Source organism: Xenopus tropicalis, chromosome 6 (assembly GCF_000004195.4).
Source record: "Xenopus tropicalis strain Nigerian chromosome 6, UCB_Xtro_10.0, whole genome shotgun sequence".
Taxonomy (NCBI): domain Eukaryota; kingdom Metazoa; phylum Chordata; class Amphibia; order Anura; family Pipidae; genus Xenopus; species Xenopus tropicalis.
In genome coordinates this window covers 62554542-62574382 of record NC_030682.2, presented here as the reverse complement: position 1 = coordinate 62574382, position 19841 = coordinate 62554542, and the positions used below count along the sequence as shown (strand labels likewise).

The 19841-nt window shown below is 36.8% G+C and overlaps 1 protein-coding gene across 3 annotated transcripts in view; it reads right to left on the bottom strand.

The window, feature by feature from the left end:
* Positions 1 to 8396: 8396 nt before the first annotated feature.
* The window catches only part of bmper (BMP binding endothelial regulator), a 123678-nt gene continuing 112233 nt past the window's right edge, over positions 8397 to 19841 (bottom strand). Inside the window, exons 16-17 of one of the 3 annotated variants that reach the window (XR_004223097.1) lie at positions 16433 to 16607; positions 8397 to 9665 (exon numbers count right to left, since the gene is read on the bottom strand). Coding sequence is in view for 2 of the 3 variants with exons in the window: in XM_012964815.3 (XP_012820269.2) it covers positions 9484 to 9665 (182 nt within the window). In the remaining variant the exon portion in view is untranslated. 3 annotated transcript variants of the gene reach the window in all.

Sequence of the window (19841 nt, the reverse complement as noted above, 5' to 3'; positions counted from 1 at the left end):
ACCCAACTTCCTGTTACTATGTTACTATGAAATCTGCCTCTCTGAATTCTTTCTTTCTACTACTTCTTCTAGGCAAAGGATGCAACCACCTTCAAAGGATGTATTAGACCTAACTGTCAATCAAATCCTGGCTCCACCTACTGCATGAAGAGAGAAGGCAGATGATAAAAAGGGTGAGTGTGAACATTAACTTGGTTATTTCAGGAATAGGACAGAATTTTCAATTGATATATATGATACATTTATAGAGTTTCTTATTTTAGTCAGATGAAGCTTACATTAAATTTTCCTTTTGCAATTGATCCCCTTTAAGTAGGAAAGATATAACTGCTGTTAAAATAAGGATGATGATTGGGTGGCATGTGATCTGCTAAATGGAAGCAGAAATAGTTAATGGTAACGTGCTGGGCTGGTACATACCCCCCTAGCATAGCAAGGAACTTTACAAGGGATATTATTTTATACTCTGTAGTGTAATACTTTTCATTTTGATTCAAAGTCTAAAAATTAATTATTCTAAACTTTCTCAGAGTTCTCTGAGCACTTGTGGTTTCTGAAGTATTAGAAGTTTAAATGACGCATGTAGGTCCTGCAAGTGCAGCGAGCAAAGTGCAATTTTGAGCGAGATTGGCATGGTTTTTCCCCACAGTACAATGTTTTCCCCCCAGTATTCCAGCATAATTGCAGTCCCAATGGGGGAAATACCCTTGAATATGCCTATTGAAGCTGGGCATGAAGGGAAAGCTGCAGCTACTGCCTGGTCAGAAGGTGGCGGTAGCTCCAGGATTCCCTGCGTCAATAGGTGCAGCAATGCTCGAATGGAAACTGTTTTATGTGCAACTGATTGTGGAGAAATTGCTGGGAGTGCAACTGCACTTGTGCACATAAACAAGCCCTTTATACTTCTCATAGCAGACTTGGCTTTTAAAGGCTCAGAGTGTCCGAGGTCCTAACTGTCATGTACTTTCTATGCACTTCCTGTATTTAGTATTGGGCTTCCTATTGGTGTCGGTTCTAAGGGGTTGTAGGAGATGTAGTCTCTCTAGTGACTGGCTAAGGGTTGGGGGGCAGGAGGTTTAAGTATCCAAAGCAGCAGAAGGAGGGTGCCATTTTACCTTTGCAGTTCTGCCCTCTCTCCCTTATTAGGGATAGTAATAGAAGTGATGTTTGTTTACAAGGGCACATAAGCAGTTGTAGCCAGATGGGATTACTCTATGAAAGGATAGCTGGGTCACAGTAGTAGTGGCAGTTTTAGATCTGAGGCTAGGGATAGTGTCAGCCACTGTTTAAAAGGGACCAGTTAAGTAAATAGGGGCTAGTCTCAGGGTTTTTGAACAGCTGATCTCTGCAAGAGCAACCAGTTATTTGAGCGGATTGATTTGGATAGATTTTGCTTTAATGTTAATTATGTTTCCCTAAGAGTAAAGTTGTGTTATCTTTAAGTGACTGCGGCCTTTTTGTAACCCTAAAGTGCTGTCTGCCTGAGTGTTTTAGAAGAGGTGGTGATGGCGGGGTAGGGTCCACAGTTTGAAGCTGCCCTTGTCATGAAAGCTACTTTTCCTTAGAATATGAAATATGCTGTCTATGAAAGATGCTTCTTTCTGTTAGTTGGTATGATTTGGGATCACTTGAATAATGCCTACCAGCAGAAGATGCTTAGACAACACATTTCTTACTAAAATGAATGGGAAACAGCTGTCATCTTGGATAGCCAATATAATCTGCCTGATTGTCCCTCAGAAATGCTTATGCACTAAAGCCTAAACACAGATAATAATCTCTGTTTTATTAGGCTCTCCCTTCCCCTAATTGCTGCCTGTGTTCATCCTCGTAGATATGGAGGAATTCATGATACAAGGGGCAGAGCCAGAGAGAATCTGATGGAATGTATCCCTGTCTCCATCTGTTGTGCTGAAGAACCAAAATAGAAGCAAAATTATCCTTGATTTTGCTCTCTAGGAAACTTTTCTTTTCATAGTTTATCCACTGGGCAAAGTTAGTTAATTTGTTTTTGTTTTGTTTTTCTCTATTTAAATTACTTATTTTGTTTCTCTGTAAGTATTCTATTTCCTTCATTTCTTATCTTTTTGAAGGACAAACTGTCAAATGTGACTATTGTTGTACAACCTATGTTTAAATAATTTGTTATTGTTCATCTTACATGTTTATTGAAAAACTTCAATAAAATGTTTTAAAAGGGACAAAAAAAAAAAAAGAACCAAAATAGTGAGCTGTAAAACAAAACTGTATTTCAAAATCTAAAATTGCAGTTTGAAGCCATGGCTTATTTATTATGCTTATGCATAACACATAACCTGTGGGTTGTGCAGGTTCAAGTGACAAAACAGTGTTGTTGCGTGTGTGTAATGGGTTCAGCTGCAGGTACTGTTAGACGCCCTTGGTGACACAAGTGGCAGTCTTAATAGGGATAGGTGCGGGTTACAGATTTTGTGACAGATACAGAGTGCAGTCTCACATCATGACTCTTGTTAGCTGCGCAAAGAAAACAAGCTTCTGTAGATGATTTTGCATTTGCAGCCCTAAAACAGACTGAGGTGTAGTAATATTGATCCTGCCCTGGGATCTGTAAATGTTGCCTTTGGCCACGCAGCCTTGCTAAAACAGGCCAGAGATGACTGCCATCTGGGTGAACATTTTCAAATGGATGGGAGAATTCTGTTACAACTTCATAAAGATTAGAAACTGTTGTTTTTGCAGTGGATGCTCCAGAGAGTTTCTCTGATTTGAAAACATTATACAGGTACATAATTTAAGAGAATTGAACTGCATTGGGGTTCCCTAATTTTCTTCTTATAGTGTTCCTTAAAATATTGAACAAACCTCTTAATACTGAAGAGCCCTCACCAGCTACCCCGCAGTTACACAGGCTAATTATTATAGCTATGATCTATCTATCTATCTATCTATCTATCTATCTACTGTATCTATCTATCTATCTATCTATCTATCTATCTATCTATCTATCTATCTATCATCTATCTATCTATCTATCAACTATCTATCTATCTATCTACTGTATCTATCTATCTATCTATCTATCTATCTATCTATCTATCTATCATCTATCTATCATCTATCTATCATCTATCTATCTATCTCTATCTATCATCTATCTATCGCTATTATAGCTATTTATACTTTTATATTTTAGGCACTAAAGTGTATATAACTGGATGCCTCCTAAAGCAGGTTCTAATGCCTGGACCTTATTAATTCCTTGGAAAATCAGAATCAGAAAACCACAAGGCCACCCGTGTATCTCCCCTCAGCAAGCTGCCACACGCACTGGCCTAAGGTATGCGCGTATGCGCAGTAACGCTGGTGGGGATGCGCTGATGTCACTTTTGCCACCAAATTTTGAATTAAATTCCAGTTACTGCTTGTTTTAAGTGCCCAAGCTGGTTCTGTGGGTATAGATCTTAGTTAAAGCCATGTTCTGTTTGCCTTGCTGTTTTTTGACTTTTTGCCTGAATATTGACTCACGAATCTCCTCTGCCTGCCACCGACTTTTGCCTGACTTGACTTTGCCTCTGCCTGATCCCTTTTTGTACCGCATTTACTGGAATACCTTGGCCGTGTGTAGGATCCCTGTCAACTCTGCCGTAGAAAGTCCAGGGCCCCCAAAGGGCGTCGGTGAACACCAGGGTTGGCAGGGCTCTCCTGCTACACCTAAAAGGTACTCCTGGCAATTTACGGGCTCCTCTACACTACAGTCCATAACAAAGAGCTTGCCACAATTTGCAGCAGTAAGAGTCCACCCTTTGTTAAATTCAACTAGCCTCTAAAAATCCCATAGAAATTATTAAAGAGTGACTGTATTTCACTCTAGTGAACTGTGGCAATAAAGTATGAAGTATTCCATATTATTATGTCACATTATGAGAAATATCTATGTTCCTAAACTTTAGGAACACTTTCAGTACAGAAAGGTGTATAAGAGATATATTATTTTTCACATTTATCTGTATATTACTCTTAGCAACTTATTTGATGATTGCTTGTGCCTTGGCATGATGTGTATAAAAAGTCATTGTATCATACTGTATCTGTTATATATATATGTATAAGTGACAGCCCTGCACCTCTCCAATAGATACAGTGGTGCCCGTGTTTCACAGTATTGAATTTCTAAGTGGTGTACGGGGACCCCTAACACACCCATTAGTTTGTGTTCCGTTCAGATGTGCAAACACCAACAGTTTTGGTTAGTGCAGTAAGTGGGAGCACAGCTACGTATGGCTGTTGCACCAAATAAACTCACCAAATCTGAGTTCCAATTCATTTATTCTGTTAGAAGAAAGAATTTGTGTAGACTGATAAATTAAATTCTGATAACAATAAATTAGTAGCTAGCAGCTTGCTTCACTAATTTTAGTTCCATTCCAGTTTGCATAATACATATAAAACATTTATTAAGACCACATATAGAATAGAATTTTGGGGTGGGGTAGGAAAAAAAGTGGTTCCCCAATGCTTTGTTCTTGCTTACACCTAGCCAGTAAGTTCTGAAGGAGATTCAGGAATAGCCAGGCCTGGATTTGTGGCGAGGCCACAAAGGTCCGGGCCTAGGGCGGCACAAATTTAGGGGCGGCATGCCGCCCCGCCGCAACAAAATTTTGTCATTTTGCTCCCATATGGAGCAATGGGGATTTCTCCCCACAGCTCCGTATGGGAGTTTAAAGGAACAGTAACACCAAAAAATGAAAGTGTTTTAAAGTAATTAAAATATAATGTACAGTTTCCCTGCGCTGGTAAAACTGGTAAGTTTGCAACAGAAACGCTACTATAGTTTATATAAATGAGCTGCTATGTCAACACGGGGGCAGCCATTGAAGCTGGGAAAAAGGAGAAAAGGCACAGGCACATAGCAGATAACAGATAAGCTTTGTAGAATATAATGGGGCTTTATCTGTTATCTGCTAAGTAACCTGTGCCTTTTCTCCTGTAAATGGCTGCCCCCGTGGCTACACAGAAGCTTTACTTATATAAACTATAGTAGTCTTTCTAATGAAAACACACCAGTTGTACCAGTACAGGGCAGCATTACATTATATATTAATTACTTTTATACACTTTCATTTTTTGGTGTTACTGTCCCTTTAAAGCCTGCTCATGCACGCTTGCTGCGTCACGGGGGGGGCTCGGGGCGCCAGGATTTGAAATCCAGCGCTGGGAATATCTTGGCAACTGTAGAATCCTGCCACACAAACACAGTGTACATAGAGAATTGCAAAAGTATCAAAGCAGCTGCTGCAGGAATATTTTTTATTACTTGTGCAGCAGATGTTGGATCAGCAGGGGTTTCCCATTATAGGAACATTTACACCAAAAAAATGAAAGCGTTTTAAAGTAATTAAAATATCATTTTGTTTTGTCCTGAAGTAGTAAAACTGATGTATATGCAGAATGTTGATGGAAGCGCATGGAAGTAAAAATAAAATATATATAGTGCAACAACGTCAAATAATAAATAAATCAACCATAATATAAAGTGAATGCTTAAGTAAAACACCACTAATACGTGTGACCCCAACTCTATATATATGTTCAAACTGCTCACCAGAACAGCAAATCAGAAAGCATATAGGCAACACACAGCTGGGTATTTGATTGAAGTGGGATCCAGTTCAACAACGTATATAGAATAGAAGATGAGGCAAATATAGTGTGAAACTGTTTAATAGATATAAAAAGCCCTGCGCTCTGCAGGCTACTTACAGAACAGAAGTAGTATAAAAGCAATGAAGGAGGACTTTGGAGGACACTTCATTGGTTCATTGCTTTTATACTACTTCTGTTCTGTAAGTAGCCTGCAGAGCGCAGGGCTTTTTATATCTATTAAACAGTTTCACACTATATTTGCCTCATCTTCTATTCTATATACGTTGTTGAACTGGATCCCACTTCAATCAAATACCCAGCTGTGTGTTGCCTATATGCTTTCTGATTTGCTGTTCTGGTGAGCAGTTTGAACATATATATAGAGTTGGGGTCACACGTATTAGTGGTGTTTTACTTAAGCATTCACTTTATATTATGGTTGATTTATTTATTATTTGACGTTGTTGCACTATATATATTTTATTTTTACTTCCATGCGCTTCCATCAACATTCTGCATATATATTCTGAGGCTCATCTGAAGGGGAGCTTGTACCAGGAGGAAGCAGCACACGTTTACACTCCTTAACATTGGAGATTTTGATTTATATGGACTATCATCAAGAAGCGCTGAGTATATGAGTGTTTTTTCACTCTCCAAACATTATTTTCGAGTAAAACTGATGTGTTTGCTTGAAAAACACTAATATAGTTTATATAAATAGGCTTCTGTGTAGCAATGGAGGCAATAAAAATAGAGCTAAATTGCATAGGTTAAATAGCAGATAGCAGGTAAGATCTGTAGAACACAATTTTATTCTACATATCCTCCTGCAGGAATTTTTGTACTACGAACGAAGCAACCCATTTGCCTTAAAACTGGTGATTTACTTTATTGGCAGTGGGAAGGCATTTTAGGGAAATTAGTTGCCCGCGGTAGTCGAGATTTAACTGCAGGCAACTAATCTCTCCATGGGCCATGGCCCTTACCAGTGAAGGGCAACAGTACATTACATTTTAATTACAGATATAGGAACTTTTATCAAGAATGCTCAGGACCTGTGGTATTCCAGATGAGGAGTATTCCATAATTTTGATTTCCGTACATTAAGTTTACTAAAAAATAATTTAAATATTAAATAAACCCAATAGGATTGTTTTACCTCCAATAAGGATTCATTATATCTTAGTTGTAATCAAGTACAAGGTGCTGATTATTATTACAGAGAAAAGGATATATGTTACAAAATTTTAAATTATTTTATTTAAATAAAATCTATGGGTAGCGATGAGCAAATCTGTCCCGTTTTCTTCTGCTAAAAATTTGGGAAACTTCGGAAATATATTCGGTGCAAATCCATGCCTGCCGAAAAAATTTGCTCATCACTATGGGAGATGACCTTCCTGTAATTAGGAGCTTTCTGGAAAATGGATACTATGTGCCTTACAACCCCCAGGTTGTGCAGAAGTTGTGCACTGATGAAACCATAATTGACTTTATAATCTAATGAGGAAACATGGACAGTGGCAGCAGTTTAAATTTCCCTCCTTATTACTGTAGGGTTGATTCACTAAAGTGCGATAAAACGAGCTCTATTTATAGCATGTGCTAAAAATGTTATCGCGTCTTAGTTTTTGCTTGTTCACGCACAATTCACTAAAAGTATATTTGCGTTAATTTAGAAGCGATGCTGTTTGCGTTATTTAAGTCGCAAAGACTATTTTCGTGCGGTATTCGATGCGTGAATCAACCCTTATGTGTCCTCCCTTCTCCCCATTAGAGAGAAGCAGCATTATAGCTCCAGGTTCCTTGCTTTCTGGTAAGAAATGAATGAGCTGCCTGTGCCCAATGCCTCTCACTGCCCATAATGCGCTTGGATGTAAATATCCCCTATCTCAATATAAATATAATTCTCTTGGGTGACTGCCCACTGGCTTTGACTGCATAGTATATAATGAGCAGGATTTTAGTACCCACTTACTGTGTAATGCACTTTGGTATAAATATCCTTAGTCTCTCACTAATTACAATGTACTTGTGGCACTAGTTTGCACTGTTCTTGTGTTCCTTGAATTTCTAAAATGATTCTCAGATGTGGAGATTTTGGAGCGAAATCTAAAATCCTAAATTTCTAATCCCTGTTTTAAAAAGACACATTCCAGGTTTTAACAGGAACGTGTCACTATGCTTACATAAACCCTAGCAATGCCATTCTTTTCTACTGAAAATGCCCTACTGCTTCCTTCCAGATCACGCCTTACTAACCTGTGGCAGTCTCTGGCACAGGTTAAACATGAACAGCTTCACGAGTGGCAGCATGCTTGGGGACAGAACAATATTCTGATAGACTGGGGAAAAAATGTATAAACAGTGCCCCAGCCATTGAGAACATTGCCCCGCCCAGCTTGTTAATTTCAAGCCGCATTACTTAGTAAAAGAGATTAGTAAGTGGTAAGATGGGGCGGGGGCTCAGGGGGGCACATCCATTAGAAAAGAATAGCAGTGCTAGGTTTTATGTAGGCATAGTGATACATTCCTGTTAACATTGCAATGTATCACTATCTCTTTAAGGGTGGGTGGGTTTTTGAAAGGTATGTCCTTAAAAGTGGGTGTGACCCTTAAAAGTTTTATTTTGTCAAGAATTGCACAACCTATTTTATTGGGCACATCCAAACAAAAACATCAGCTACCTATACCCCTAGGTATAAAATGATGGAAACTGTGGGTGACTTGCTGGGCATTGTCAAGAAATGAATGTCTCAGACCCTACTATGTAGTGATTGTATGCAGGCTTACACTAGGCAAACAGCTTTATTTTGATTGATGGCTTTACTGCAGAAACCCATGGACTGATAACAATAGGTGCTGTCATCTGAAAATCACGCTGTGATCTATGATCAATATCACATTAAGCATTTTAATATCATCTCAGGAACAAGTGCAGAGAATGGTTCTCAGACTTGGTTCTAGCCCCCATCTGTGGTTCAATATTTGGTCAGACCATCCTTAGCAGTGGTGGAACAAAGACAGTTTACATTTTCATTTGTTCAGTGATCTAGTAGAACTGCAATATAGTGGATGCATTACTATATTGCTCCCAGCAGCATGTCAATACTATAACTGGTGGATCACTAAAGTGCTGGTCTTATTGAGTAAATGTGTGGCATGAGTGTTTTCTAAAACGTATATTTGGAATTTTACATTGTATTAGACAACATTATTTTTCTGTTTAGTTATTCACCATACAAGAGTTTGAGAACATAGAAAGCCCTAAAAATATATTTCTTTTCGTAAATAAGAATATCTGTCCATTTCTAAAGGCTTATGTTCAATGGTTCATCACTCAAGTTTCAGCAACTGAATCAGTTTCTCTCACATTTGAGCAAATCCTCGATCTCCAGAGATCCCTTGTTTCCCCATTGAAATGTCAATTCATGTTTTATGCTGAAAATAATCCAGTCTGGCAAGTTTACTGCCACAAAAATTCTTCTTTTAAAAAAAAAAAAAGGAAGAAAGACTAGATCTTTAGCCATGGCAAAGCCATCCAATATTTCTTTTCATGCCACTATATTAAATTAAAAACATCTGTTTTATTTTTACAATTGTTCAAATAGCTTAATGGATAGAATCCTAACAAAAAAATACATAATCCTCATAGCAAAAAATATACATAATTTCCTTCTTTGCTTATATAAAGGCTGTATTTGTATTTATATATATATATATATATATATATTTATATTAATTGTTTTTGTGTGGCTGTATCAACATGACATATTTTTACAAGTTTAAACAGTCGAGTCCTTCATTGGGTGAGAGCTTTAAAAAATAACTTCAGAAGTCCTTGATGGAGGCTTATTGTCACCGCTGTGGGCAAAGAGCTGGTTTGATACATTTTCCTTTGTGAAGCACTAAGTTAGCAGGACAGTGGCATCCTGCCACACAAGGTTTATTGCACGGACCAATCTCATTCCAGTTTTCACATGTCTTGAGGCACCCAGGTCCACAGGTATCATAAACTGCTCCATGTTTACACTGGACCGCTGCATGTAAAGAAGGACAGAATTGTGAGAAAAATATGTACAGGTACGTTAGCACCATGAAGTGGTGAACTGAGATTTCTTCATACAGGTAAGGGACCTGTTATCCAGAATGCTCAGGGCCTGGGGTTTTCCTGACAATGGGTCAGTAATTTGGATTACCAAGTCTACTAAAAAATCATTGACTACTAAAAAACATGACATAAAACCAATAGGATTGTGTTGCCCCCAATAAAGATTAATTAAATCCTTGTTAGGATCAAGTATAAGGTACTGTTTTATTACTAAAGAGAAAACAACTTTTTTGAACTGATTTACATAAAGACTTTGGGAGGCAATTCTGAGCTTTCTGGACAATGGGTGCCCAGATAACAGATCCCATACCTGCAATCAGTGCAATACAATGACAGTAGGCAAATAAGTAAAACCAGAGTTACATTTAACAAGTATCTACTTAGCCATTAAAGGGGTAGTTCACTTTTAAATTAACTTTTACAGTTGTACTTGTACATGTCTAACAACAATAATAGAACCAATGTGAAAAACGTATCTGTAAACTACATGAAAAATCTGATGTAAAACGACTGTTTCATGCTGCATTTTTATTTGATAAGAAGTCTTGCATTATAAAGGCATCTTTGGCTCATCTTAATGCTTCTTACCCTTACTGGGATGGTTCCTTTGTTTTGCTGCTCTCAAAGTCCTACCCCTTTAGAAGCTATGTTCCAATGTCCTGCACTAATGAGCTCTATGGTGATAAAAACAGACTTTTTGCAAGCTTTAATGTACGGTTGCTATTAAACCAAACCGTTAGCATGTCTCCACCCATAATTCCCTAAATGGGAGGCAAAGCCTATGAGGCATGTAAATAGCTTCTTTTTTTAGAAGGTATTTATACAAGATAAATACATTGCCTGTAGACAAAAGCAAGAAACTATCTTGCTTTATCTGATCAAATTTTCTAGCATCCTAAAAAACTTGTGCTGTTTAGTGATGAGCGAATCTGTTGCCAAAACATGGCTACTGCTGACTTTTTTGACACACGCAGCTTTTTTTGATGTGACCGCAACTGCAACTGCATAATTTTTGTTGTGGCACATTTTTGCGGCAGTTTCACAGAACTCTGGAATTTTGCAGCGAACCCATACCTGGCAAAAAAAATTAGCTCATCACTAGTACTGTTGCATTACAAGATTAAGAATAATCAAATAAATTTGTTAAATGCAGGACATGTTCGCTTGACATTGGAGCAATCACACAAAAATGTGAGTTCTGCAGTTAAAACCTTATAAATGTGATTTGATGTATAAGGTTTTTAATTTTTCCTATGCATACCCAAAACAATCTCAATTGCTTCTGTGGTCAAAGCAGCTTTCCGACTGCAGACTGTAGGTTTGAGTGACACTTAGTAATTCAAGCTAATGACCTCATATCCGCATGCAGAAAAAAAGACCCCTGAGCTCTGCATTTCATGATGAAATATTACATTATTTGCAACTAAATGCATCTATGTCAACATGTTCTGAACACTGAGTGTTCCAAATCTCTGACTAAATTTAGGAGTCACTGGAGTATCATAAAGTGTGAATTGTTATTTAGGCAGACAGCCAAAGAGCACAGGAGTTCCAGAGAGAAACACAGAGAGCAGTTAAAATAGCTGCAAGAGGTTAATATCTAAAGTGCCTAATTATAAACTCTGTAATATCATTTGCTTAGAGCAGAGTGTGATATGTGATATGCATCATTTCCATAGTATGATAGATTTCAATAAAGATATATATGTTATTCAGTTAGCCAAAATAGATCATGCCTTTGCCCATTTTAAAGCGGGAATATGCAATGTGAATAGAAAAGTGTAAAAAAACAGCAATTTTACTATTTAGGAAGTTTAACATTAATAAACTGTGACATCTGGTTTACATGAATTGGCACAATACATGTTTGAGTACATTTGACTGCGATTCCGAACAGAATATGGGATCAAAATATTGGGCTTTAGTTAAACTCATATGGGCATGTTTATATTGGAGTGTTAAAACACAACGTAAGAATACAATTTACATCTCAAATTTAACAGCACAGTAAACCATGTAAAATCATTCATATTTATAACATTGTGTAATTATTTTATCCAAATGCAAGGCAGAGTATACAACTTTGGAATAAACAGAGAGGAATTAAAGGGGAACTCTGGCTTCCGAACCAAAATTTGTTAAAGAGCCCAACACAACACAGAAACCCTTAATATACCAACCACTGTGATCTGTTCCTTCAAAAAGTGTGAATAAATGCTATTTTTATATGCTGAAATCCAGCTGCAAAATAATTCTTCTCTTTCTGCATCATTTGAAATCCTGTCAAGGGAGGAGGGACTAAAACATAGATGTTACAAATTGTAACAACTTATCCACAGATTACAGACAGCATGCAGGAACTAAATAGCCCACAGTGCATTGTATTGTGATGTTCCTTTTACTTACTGACATCAAAGGGTTGATTCACTAAAGGTCGATAAAACGTGCGCTATTTATTTTAGCGCGGTGAATTTTTCGCAAATTAGCGTACAATTCACTAAAAGCATACTTGCGTTAATTTACATGCAATGCTGCTTGCGTTATGTTAGTCGCGAAGACTATTTTCGTGCAGTATTTGACGGAACTCGTGCTAATCAACGCACCGTGTACAAAAAGTCGCCGCGTGTGAAAAAATGCATGCCATGTTAGCCATACATGCCATTACTTTCAGAAAATTACTGTACTGAAAATGACCATTTCCCTGCAAACTGGAGGCTGCATGACTCTAGGGCCAACACATACTTGAATAAATAACACATATTGTGTTGCCAAAAGCTCATTAACTGTACTTTTCTATAATTATCACCTGCCTCAAGTAGGTGTTAATTTTCACACAGACAAATGCGATATTTAGCGTGTCTAAGTGTTTGGGAGTCATGCATTAGTGTTATTTTGGCGCGCAAATTAACGCATGCGGCAGCGTGAAATTTAACGCACGCGATATGCGACTAAACACATGCGTTAATACTTAAGTGATTTTTTTCCGTATCAATTTTAACGCAAAAAAGCGTGCAATAAAACTTATCTACCTTTAGTGAATCAACTCTCAAGTGTGCAGGAAATTGTGAGATTTTGAGGATGCAGGCTGCAGACAGGCTGAGGACAGTCAACTACTGGAGTTTTGGTTTTTTTTTGAGTCTTTGTGAGGCTTAGGTAATTGTTCCCAACCATATTATTAAATTAAAAATCATGAAAAGGCTGCATATTTTTTAATCAATGTATATTGAAAAGCTGCTTGAAGTTATGTTTACATTTCAAAAAGCTTAAGTTGTGTTTGGGTGGAGTTCCCCTTTAAAGGCAATTGTTTGGCATAAAAATATTTAACTACAGATGCCAATCAGCTCCTTTCTATGGATCATTTCTGTGATTGCGATGCATGGGGTAAATTCAAGTAGAAGTACAACAAAGCTTAATACACCATACAAGGGGTTAAACACCCTGGACTTCTGAATATACCATGTGCAGAAAACATAGTGCACAATTGATAATAATGGATATTAGCTATAATTAACAAAGAATATACGAAGGGAAAACCAGTATTTTTTTCCCATTTTTCCCTCTGGTCCTGCGAACTTCTTATGTAGCATCCCCCCTTGTATAGTTATAGCTTATTACTGGAACGTACTGCATATACACATCCAAATTCATAACTGCAATTAATCATTGTCAATTCTAATGTTTTTCTTGAAATCTTACTGTAAGGTGTATCTTGGCAGCGAGATTATTTGCAAAAACAATTTTCAGTTGTTAATTAGAAAAAAATGTAAATGACTGTAATTAGCAGTAATAAAATACTGGGTATTATATTTCTAAAAATAGGTGAAACAAAGTGATCCCGTTTCAGTTAAAAAGGCAATAATTTATGTGACATTAATTGCTGGATAACAGTTGTAATATAATCACTGTGCAATGATCTATCATTTGAATTTGGCAGGAAGAAGTTTACAGCATGGGGCTGGTTAAAGGTGGGACAGAATGTTTAATATTTTAATATTACACTTGGGCTAGAAAACCATCCTATAAACAGATTTTTTTTGTCAATTTATTTTTCTTCTTCTACCCTGAACCAGCACCATATTTAATGCAGATATTTTCAAGTGCGCAAAACTCTTTTTTGGCAGATAGAAACAAGGCAAATTATGTGTGCAACATGATCCATAAGTTATTGCAAAACTCTCATTGTGTTTTGTGTAGCTTTAGAATCTAAATGACTGAGCTGATGAGATGTTTGGGTACAGTATAATTAAATATGATACCTCATGCTTCTGTAGCAATACACTACATTCAGAATTCATCTAGAACAAACAACAATTGTTTCATCATGCAAAATGGTCATTTGTTGAAAAATACTCTTTTCCATTTTAGAGAGCTTAACTGCATTTTAATTGGGAAAAAATTGGTGCAATTTGGTGACAGTTTTATTTATATATATATATATATATATATATATATATATATATATATATATATATATATATATAAATATATGAATGCCCGAGTCCCCGCTGCTCCAGCGACCTCATCAGCCAATCAGAACAACCCGCTTCGTTGTGAGGTGGTGACTATGGGCGCAAAACTAATATGTGGGAACAGTGTCTCTAAATGGATAGATGTAGCTTTGACACAATCATCATGTACCCTCATCCTAATGTATACTTCCCCCATACTCCTGGCATGGCTCGGTAAGGCATGGGATTTGCAGTTCAGCCATACACTTTCTCTTTTTCTTTCAGGCTTTTAGCTTTTACTTCATTATTATTAGTAAACACTTTTGGTTTCTTTGTAGTGTTGTTTAAAGGAGAAAGAAAGGTAAAAACTAAGTAAGCTTTATCAGAAAGGTGTATGTAAATACAGCCATAAGCACTCACAGAAATGCTGCACTGACTTCTCTGTCAAAAGATTTGTTGTGTCTGTAATTCATGTGCCAGATACATGCAGCTCTCTGCTCTCTCCCCTCTCCTGCTCCCCCCCTCAAGAATGCTAAGAACTCACTCCCCCCCCTTAGGAATGTGGTTCTGAGCCAATCAGCAGGAAGCTGACTCATATGGGCACATTTACTAACCCACGAACAGGCCGAATGCGTCCGATTGCGTTTTTTTCGTAATGATCGGTAATTTTGCGATTTTTTCGTATCTTTTGCGATTTTTTCGGCGTCTTTACGATTTTTGCGTAAAAATGCGAGTTTTTCGTAGCCATTACGAAAGTTGCGCAAAGTCGCGATTTTTTCGTAGCGTTAAAACTTGCGCGAAACGTCGCGCCTTTTAAGTTTTACCGCTACGAAAAAGGCGCGACTTTGCGCGCAAGTGTTAACGCTATGAAAAAATCGCGACTTTGCGCAACTTTCGTAATGGCTACAAAAAACTCGCGTTTTTACGCAAAAATCGTAAAGACGCCGAAAAAATCGCAAAATTACCAAAAAATTCGCAAAATTACCGAAAAAGTCGCAAAATGTTCGTTTCCAATCGGAATTTTTCCAATTCGGATTCGAAATCGTGTCTTAGTAAATCAGCCCCATAGTCTTACAAACTGAGCATGTACACTTGGTCTCAGTCTTGGTGCAGGAGTGAGGCATTATGGGAACTTTCTTTACACAGCTCAGAGTTATTTCTTCCAGTTTGGCTTCTGATCATCTGAACAGGTGAAATATGGGGAGACTTAAGGGTACTTTTGAGACAACTGAAGGTATGCCTGCAGTTTGAGATTAACTCTTTACTAGCCTTTCCTTCTCCTTTAATTTTACTTTATTTACTTATATATGTACACGTTTGGTGGTGTTAACTGGCCACTGACACAGTGACATCATCAGCCTACTTTTGGCGCCAGATTGGGTTTATTAGGGGATCTTTTTATGTCTTTACTCACTTTGACAAAGGCTGTGGAGACAGCTGAAACATTAGATGGACATTAGAAATAAAAAATCTCCATTTTTGTTCCACTAAATCCTAATACCACACCCAGGCTTTCTTGTTTGATCTTATACGTGAGTGCCATTACCTCCAATAGGATTAATTATATGTTAGTTAGGATCATGTACAAGGTACTTCTTATTATTACAGTGAAAAAAGGAATTCATGTTCTTTGTTTTTATAGGATACTTTATACTAATGGAAACCTTTCCCAGGAAAATGATACTGAGACAAAATGCCAAGACCTGACATTCCAAAAAAGTCTAGGAAAATCTTCTTATGCTTTCACATAAGAATTAATTGCCCCAAAATGCTGATATCCCAAGATGTGGCAAGGCAATTGATCTTACAATTTTTTTGTTCCAGTGCCTTCATCCTTGTGCCACTAGCCTTGCAGCCATTAATAGCCTTAGTAATGCAAAACGGCACATCACTAATTTTCCTTTGGAAAATTAACTTGTAAGTCTTTGACGAGTACCCACAAATATAACGGGAACATATAAGAAGATCATTTTTAAAATAATGTTAATAATAGTTAAGTATTGAAATTACAGCTGGGTATACAAGTAGTTTAGATGCTGAACAGCCTGCTCTCAAAATTCTGAAATGGGAGTATTATGTGTTTTACTTTCCTGCTGTGTTTTTGTCCAAAAGGCTTTAATATTAGAAACTAAGACAAGTTAATGCCAAAGGTAAATGGCTATACACATTATAAAATGATGAGGATAAAACCAGCTTCTGGATCCAATGTGTAAGGAGCATGCACATGTGTAACTATTTAAATTAGTACCTGGATTTTGCCACTGATATGTTGCATGGTGCCAACAAGAATAATGTGTTGAAAATGTTTGAAAACTAGAATGGCAAAAATAATGGAAATCTTGAATCCATCATTTATAAGCATCACCCAATTGTGGCTCTTTTTTTCCGTAGTAATAGGGATCCTTCAGGCTGCTGTGTTTTAGCTGTCAGAAGAAAGTCGGATGTGGTTGAAAAAGGAAATAGAGGCTTCAGGAAGACAGATGTTTTTAGCTGTGCATATGTGATCTGACAGATGGGAAAAGAAGCATTTGGTCCCATTAGAAGAGGAGACAAAAAGGACCACTGGCACACTTAAGCACGAGCTGTTATTCAATTCTACTAAAATTAACACCTTCCAGCAATGAAAAATGTCATTACAGAGCCAAGTAAAACAAATCATAAAACTTCTTGAGAAATGTTCATGTAACTCTCAAATGGCCAAGACTATTCCACTACTCTGTGGAAGATTCGATCTGCAAAGATATTTATTCAGCTTCTCCTCAGTTGACCTAGAGATATGTAATTATGAATAGCAATTTGTTTACTGAAACATTTAACTTCATTTCAATTATGTTTCACTTATTTACTTGACTCCCCCATACTTTTATTAAATAAAAAGTTATAAAACATACTCTCTGCATTTGTTTCAGTCACTAGCGTTCTTTTATATCCAAGACAAAGAAATGTATCCGCCATTCAGCATGAAGCTGCTAGCTAAGTATAGGATGGCTGTAACTCACCACCATTTGTGACCCATACTTGATGATTTTATATTCAGAGAAATTCTTTTTTTTTTTTTTGTTTCATCTGCTAAAGACATGGTGTTCAGAGTATTAAAACCATAATCTACAAAGATCTTGAAGAATGGAACATGATGGCTATGTCAGAGAAATGTTTTAATGAATGTTTAAATTGATTTTTCCTTTTTCATTTCCTGATTTTAAATGGAAAAAGTTACTTTATAGATTTCCCACTTCCATATTAATAACATTAATAACATAATTAAGCTGGAGACTGCTATCAATATAACTGTGCAGTGTTTAAAAATGCGATCACTGACATCATCCAAATCTCCTCCCCAGCATGTACAGAATGATTTATTACATTTTGACCTGCATTTAAGGTTAAATTAGTGAAATCTTGAAATATTACTCAGGTCATGAATTTTGCCATAAAAAGGGAGTCTGGTTACCAACATTTCATTAGCAAACTTATATCAACATAAGGTTGTAATAACTTTCTATAACAGAGCTACCCAAAGGACAATGAAAGGCCAACAACACGGGGGATTCTAATTTATAAGATAATCCACAGTGACCCCAGTTGCTAACTTTAAATTCCAGACTGGCTGTCCTCATCTTTAAGACCACTGGCCTGTGTTGTGTTCTTCCAAGGAGTGATTCAACCATTTTGCCAGCTATTCCTATAAGTTTTCAGTGTGGCACTGTTGGCTCTGAACATAAACATTTCAGTTAGATGAGAAGCAGTAGACAGGTGGGTGCACCATGCCTAAAGCAGCCATGCAATATAAATACACTGCATAGGCAAGGTGTCACCCCCCCTAAAAAGTAAAAAGATATTTCTTTTTTCAAAAAAGAGGAATAACTGGTCTGTTCATGGATAATGTAACTGCTAGGTTTAAGAAGTTTAGCTCAAATGTTAAAGGAACAGTAACACCAAAAAATGAAAGTGTATAAAAGTAATTACAATATAATGTACCGTTGCCCTGCATTGCTACAACTGGTGTGTTTGCCTCAGAAAGACTACTGTAGTTTATATAAGTAAGCTGCTGTGTAGTCATGGGGGCAGCCATTCAAAGGAGAAAAGGCACAGGTTACTTAGCAGATAACAGACAACCCCCATTAGATGGGGCTTATCTACTAGTTATCTGCTATGTAACTTGTGCCTTTTCTCCTTTTTTCCAGCTTGAATGGCTGCCCCCATAGCTACACAGCAGCTTATTTATATAGTAGCTTTTCTGTAGCAAAAACACCAGTTTTTTGCAGAGCAACAGCACATTCTATTTTAATTACTTTAAAACACTTTAATTTTTTGATGTTACTGTTCCTTTAAACTAACCATTCTACAAGAGATCTAATTTTTATTAACATGAGATTTATTAGGGCAATTATTAAGGAAGAGATACCAGTTAGAGCATGTAGGGGTCCTGGTGAATTTTAGTCACAGGGGAAATAGAACAGAAGATTTTTCCTTTTATGTAAGCAGAAATACACACAAGATGTTGGCCTGAGTGGTGTGCTTACAAACAGCCTGTTGCATTGGTCATGGAGAGGCCTAAATATGGGAAGACAACAGGATTTTTGTATGGTGGACCAGGGGTCATGACAACAACATAAAAGAATTATTTATATATTGCCAGTAAAGGTGTATATATATATAAATATATATATATATATATACACACACACACTACAGCAAGTTATTTATATAAGCCATCAAGCAATTACCTTTAAATAAAAGATCTCTTAGACATGAATGCTATTGGCTTAATATAAACATCAAAAACATAATTTGTTTTTTGAGTCCAAATCCAGATAGTATAATGCCCCTTGAACTGCTACAAGAAAACACACATTAGTATAACTGGATATAAAAATGCTAATTTACTTTGCCTGTTGATATTTCATTGTTTTTAGTTACTAAATTATATTTAGGCACTGGACTGACAACCAGTAAATGACTTTAAAATATTTCACAGTGGGTAAATTACACTTGCTTATGTTGCAGCTTTACTTTAGAAAACAAAAGCTTATTTTTATTCGGATCTTGGCAAATCAAAGTTTCCATGCTTATTAATTTGCATAGTAAATGCTCTGAAGCAGAATACTTCCCATAGTAATGCAGTGCTTTGATGGTGTTTACATAAATGAATCATACATGCGATTTGGTGGTTCCTTTTATTTAAGGATGCACAATGAAAAAAAAGGCTATAATCAAAATGCAATTATTTTTAGTTGCCTAAAAATAAAACACAAATGTGTTATATGAATGTTTTTAATTACAGTATAGAAGCTTTGTACAGAAATGTTAGCAGGGGTTATTGCAGCCTCTGGCATGGCATTAAATATAATATATCATGTGTCACAAGATGATCCTTTTAGTTTGCACCCTGCAGCTTAGTTTTGCTATTTAGCAAAATAGTTGAAAAATAGGTATTATTTATGTGACGTTCCTATGAAATTTTTTTAACACACCAAGAAAGGTAGAAATACCTAAACAGGGTACTTTCTTCCTTTTCCCTCATTTTACATGCAAGATTGAATCTGACTGCAGAGAACCTCACTCTGATTGGCTAAACAATTACATTTAATCAAATAAGAGTTATTTTTGGCAATACATTGCCATTTAAAAGGATTTGAGGCCAATCACAGGAATAA